This window comes from Anneissia japonica, unplaced genomic scaffold (assembly GCF_011630105.1).
Source record: "Anneissia japonica isolate Jap-2015-1 unplaced genomic scaffold, ASM1163010v1 scaffold287875_len126108_cov110, whole genome shotgun sequence".
Classification (NCBI taxonomy): Eukaryota; Metazoa; Echinodermata; class Crinoidea; order Comatulida; family Comatulidae; genus Anneissia; species Anneissia japonica.
This window is the reverse complement of record NW_022701482.1, coordinates 37,751-43,414: the sequence shown is the minus strand read 5'-3', so window position 1 is coordinate 43,414 and position 5,664 is coordinate 37,751. Positions and strand designations below refer to the sequence as shown.

Below are 5,664 nucleotides of genomic sequence, written 5' to 3'. Positions count from 1 at the left end.
TGGGAGCTGTAATTTGTATGGCAAGGAGATTGAGCAACCCTTCATTCATATTAAGGGAATTTACGCCCAGAAACTTTGTAGTTATTAATATTTTGGTTATAATAGAAAATATTCGTTTTTTGGTGACGTCACACTCACATTAGTTAGCATGCATACGTCATAAGCTAGATACGTCACCTTTTCCTGGTAAGGCAAACTTTCCCGGCGTGCTTTTTTCATGGATAAACAAACACCACTGCTCTGCACATGGATGCCTTGCCCAAGCCAGGGCTACAAGAGCCGCATTGTTAGCATTATAATACTTAAATAAGGTTGTACCTCTGCAAATGAATTATTCTTGTTTTTTTTTTTCTTATTTTTATTTATTTCTTCCGAAATGTACTTTCTATCACATATAATTCCACTGTCTTAGTTAGGCCTAGGCCTTTATGCCTCATCGTCCCCCGCTACACAGTACATTAGCATCGTCCCCCATACAGTACAGACGTTTGCTAGGTAACAACGTGATTGCACCTTCCTTCCCAGGTGTTCATGTAACACTGACACAATTGTTAGCTAACCAGTTGTATGTATTTCTTTGTGAAAATGAGTACCGCGGCGTACTCATTTTCACAAAGCATTTGCATCCCCTCTTGGAAAGAGGGATTCGAAATAATTGTCTCCATATCTTCGCTAATTAAATTAATCACCGTAATTTAGCTTACAGTTTTAGGGAGCACTTAAAATGTGAAATAATCATTTCACTACCCTACAAACTCCGAAATTTATTCATTCATTAGGCCTACATAGTAGTTTCATATTGCTGTACTATATACTCCAACATCACTGGCGCATGGTAACAACCAACTGACTGCAGACCATTTCCGGTCACACATTACTCTCCATAACACAGCACCCCCTAGTTCCGTCACCTCTGGATCCAAAATGTGTATAGTTGCGCACTGTGCGCAACTACAACCAAAATGGGTGTAGTAGCGCATAACGATAAACTGCCGAAAAGCGATCGGATGGGAGCGACTCAAGAGGGCTGCGGTAAAACCGGATTTTTAAAAATTAATAATACAAACTGGAATTGTCATATAATAGTGTAAATCGTGTAGCTAAAGGCATGTTTTGCATAATACATTAATATTTAAGGACTCTACAACTTGTAAGTTTGATTTTTGAGCATGAGGTGAACTTATGCATTCGATACACTGCCCATCAACTGAATTGAATTTTATCCTATTCATTATCACTGTGCGCAACTAGAACCAAAATGGGTATTGTAGCGCACAGTGATAAACTGCCCGTCACTGACTTTCATTGTATCCTATACATTATCACTGTGCGCAACTAGAACCAAAATGGGTATAGTAGCGTACAGTGTTAAACAATTGATTCCCTAAGTTACTAGAAATCGTATATATGTGATTTTGGCAACCATTTCATTTACAAGATGGCCGAAAAGCGATCGGATGGGAGCCACTCGAGAGAGCTGCGGTAAAACCGAATTTTTCTTAATAATACACGCTGGATTTGTCATATAATAGTGTTAATCGTGGGGGTAAATGAATGTTTTTGCATAATACATGAATATTTAAGGGCGCCTAAAAGTTCACCTCATGGAACTTAATTTATCGATAAAAACCCAAAATTTTCGCTTAAAACGAGAAATTAGGTCTGGTACCTAATTTCTCGATGGTTCCTGAATTTTCGTGACACCGGCAAACCCCATCTGTGGAAATCCATCGAAGATGACGTACAACATCCAGTAGCCGAACCAAGGTCACTATAGCTTCAGGTCATCGGTCCATGTACCAACATTTATGAGTAACTTCTTGGTATCACAGGTGAAACATCGAAGTTGGAAGGTAAACATTTTACTTTTAATTTCTAAAAATATTTCGTCAACTCAGATTAAAAATTAATTTGAAATAATAACAATAACAATATTAACAATACAAATAATAATTATTATTTTGATTACTGTTATTAACTCACCATTTATTGTTATGCTGAACTGACAAGTTGCGACATTATCCGAGTCATCGGTAAATGTTATTATTACGTCCTCTGTTCCAATGATAAATGTTGAACCAGACATGTAACTTTTTTTTTCGACAGGGTTCACTCCCGAGTTGTCAGTTGCCGTGGGACTTGTCCAGGAAACGACGCTTGACGGCAATCCAACCTCAGTAGTGTTTGTGTAGTCACCTGGGCAACCATCAATAACTGGGTCTTGGTTGTCTATGTAAATTGTTAACACAAATCATGTCTTTATTATGAACATTACAATACTTAAATTGCCTTACATCACAAGTGTGTACATAAAAATATATGGATGTTAAAGTTCTTGTTACAAAAAAATGTAGTATGAATAAGATGGACGAGCGTTTCTAGGTGAGTCCACAATCGCAAGCTTTGCTTTTACACTAATTTGATATTGCTGAAGCATAGAGAAATTATTGAAAGTTTACTGAATAAAAGAGTTGCATTTAATATACCGGTACTGTAGTAAAAATATCTAGGTGAAATCAACCATTCTTTTCATACGTAGGATTCTTATTTCCATTAAACTGCTTACTTTTTATATAAGATGAGAGTTGCACCCATTTTTATTTCTTCATTTTTACAGTAGCTATGGAGATTGACACTGATCTCATATGTCTGACAAGATTCAAGGGCGGGATTAAAATCATGATTAAATAAACTACCACTGAAACAGGCAAAGCTCAACACCTGTCTCTTATACACATCTAGATGTGTATAAGAGACAGATAGTGAAGCGTCCATGCTTCACTTTCATTATGGGTAAGTACATTGATTGTAGATATTTAGCATCAGCTCCTACAGTTGAAAACAATCATCTACATAAATATATGGTTAAGCCTATTTAATAGGCTTCAGCTAATTAAAGTAAAATCGTATTATAAATAAAATACAATTTAAAATATATGAGAACAATGCTTACAAATTTAAACATACATTATTTTCACTCACCTAAAACTGTGACAGTAAAAGTACAATAGCTAGAAAGCGGAACTTCATCTGTGGCAACATACCGCACCTCAGTTTCTCCAATTAAGAATACATTAGCAGCAAGTAATTCCGGGGAATAATAAGTATCTGTAATAAGTAGATTAAATGGTGTCTCGTCATCTGATACTGTTGGCTCTGTCCACGTGACTGTAGCATTGTTTGAACCTGTGGTTGCATTTACTTCTATATTCATGGGACAATTAGACCATACAGGAGCAGCTAAAAAGAAAAAAAAACCCGTTCATTGTAGAATTTAAAACATTGAAAACTTAGGGAACTACAGAAACACCTAAGTGCCATTAGACTTGACGACTTGTCAAGATAATTTATGTTGTCAAGACGACATATACATATCATGTCGACATGTCGAGATAATTTATCTCGCCATGATGAGAACATAATATTTTTACTATTTCGCCATGACAACATAAATGTTTTACTATGTCGACTTGACAAGATAATCTATATCGCCATGACAACATAATATATTTACTATGTCAACTTGACAAGATAATCTATCTCGCCATGACAACCAATGGCGTAACGATGAGGGCGGGGGGCCCTGTGTATTTCTGAAACTGGGGGCCCTTTTGGATCCCGGTCACCAATTCCATTGTGGGATTTTAGATGTGCATTGTTATTCTAAATGTTTTTAACGACGAATAAATGATATAATATGGATCCAGAAAATTGAGGCCTGACCACCTCAGACCCACCATGGTTGGGGCTGAGGTAAGAAAATTTATGAATATGGCACCTTTAAATAGCCGGAAATGGCACTTCGCAGACATAAAATTGCGAATATAATTTTCTAATCTCCAGTTAAAAAATATTTGACAAATTTAGTGGGGCCCCGGGCCGGCAGCTCCCACCCCCTCACTCTTTATTCCGCCACTGGATATATGTCCTACAGTCGATTTGACACATATATGCTGTTGCCTGCGCCCTTATGGGGCTGAGATAAGAAAATGTATTATTATGGCACGTCTAGATGGCCGGAAATGGCACTCACACGGACTTAAAATTGTGAATATAATTTTCTCTTTATCTCCATTTTTTATTTATTTATTTTTTTTTTTGACAAATTTGGTGGGGTTCCTGGGGTGAGAGGGGCCCCTCTCTTTAATCGTTATATATGATATATACCCTACAGTCGACTTATCAACAAAGTCCTTTTTGGTCAGGGTACTAGATCGAGGAACCTATGGGTAGGGCGCCCCTTCGGGGCCCCTAGATTCGAGGGCCCTGCGGACCGCCGCATGAGAGCTCATAGGCGTTACGCCACTGATGACAACATACAATTTGTGTATTATGTCGACTTGTCAAGATAATCTATCTCGCCATGACAACATACAATTTTTATTATGTCGACTTGTCAAGATAATCTATCTCGCCGTGACAAAATAACATTTTTAGTATGTCGTCTTGGCAAGATAGTTGATTTCGACGTGTCGACATGATATGTATGTCGACTTGACAACATAAATTATCTTGACAAGTCCTCCTTGGTCAAGTCGAATGATAGAGATCCTGCCAATTGCATCCTGCTGCAGACCGGCAGCGAGACGAAGTCAGCCAGACGGTACAAAAAGCAGCCAGGCAGCACAAAATCGTTACATGCAAAAGAATAGCCTGTGTGATACCATTTTGTCAAAGGTAATTTGAACTTTCAACAAAAAAAATTGGAACAAAAGCATTCATGATCGACTACGTTTATGGTTGCTGCCCTCTACAGTATTTCAACGTCAGATTAATTTCAGTTCTTAGAGGTGGTGGACAATTCCTGGGTAACTACACAATGCTCCGATCGTTGGTTCCGCCTACAGAATTTAACCTAAAGTTAAAGTTGACCTTAACAGATGTGACGCACAGTCGGTAACAACATTTACAACCGCTCTCTGTTGTTTTGACAGAGATTTACGGAAGCTTAATAGTGACCTTCCAGATGTTCAGATGAGATCCAGGATCCAGTCATCTGATCATTTTTTCTAAATGATGTAGGCCTACACATAACGAGATCCAGGATCTCGTCATCTGAACATCTGGAATGACTTCCGTAGAGATTTGATTCGATGTACTGTATATTGGCGTAGCGTATTGACGTAAATGGCCACAGAAGGAGTCTTTTGAAATTACAGAGCGTGCAACGAAACCAAGTTGAACTTGTACTGAGATGACCTCACGGCCATACTTACGCTTCAATGAACATGACAAGGGGGCGGAGCTTAGACTAAAATATTAAAAATCGTATTTTTAATATTTCTGGTTAAAAATATTAATAATTTTAACCACGGATATGTTCAGAATTTTTACTTCTTTCATAATCAGGAATTCAATTGACAATGTCTTTGTTATTCTTTAAGTTCCATCAGACAAGCTAAAATTAAAATGTAAATTAATGAGTGTAAATAAATTAATATGAATTGGGAAAAGGTTTATTTTTTACGTTATTTAGCGCATTAGTTTTCAAATTACTTGTTATTTACCAAAAATATTGATTTTTTCCCAAAATGAACAACTGTTACACAAAACATGTAGTCAACAACTTTGTTCAACACCAGTGGCGTAGAAAAATATTTTTCATTGGGGGGGATGATTGGCGTGTTAGCCAGTGTCGTAACAGGCGCGGGGGGGGGGCTGTCT

General features: G+C 37.6%; 1 protein-coding gene across 1 annotated transcript in view; it reads right to left on the bottom strand.

Moving 5' to 3' along the window:
- The window catches only part of LOC117103555 (hyalin-like), a 41,514-nt gene that overhangs the window by 11,747 nt on the left and 24,103 nt on the right, over positions 1-5,664 (bottom strand). Inside the window, exons 3-4 of the mRNA XM_033244127.1 lie at positions 2,983-3,240; positions 1,984-2,229 (exon numbers count right to left, since the gene is read on the bottom strand). Coding sequence (XP_033100018.1) covers positions 1,984-2,229; positions 2,983-3,240 — 504 coding nt within the window. The remainder of the gene's footprint in view (positions 1-1,983; positions 2,230-2,982; positions 3,241-5,664) is intronic.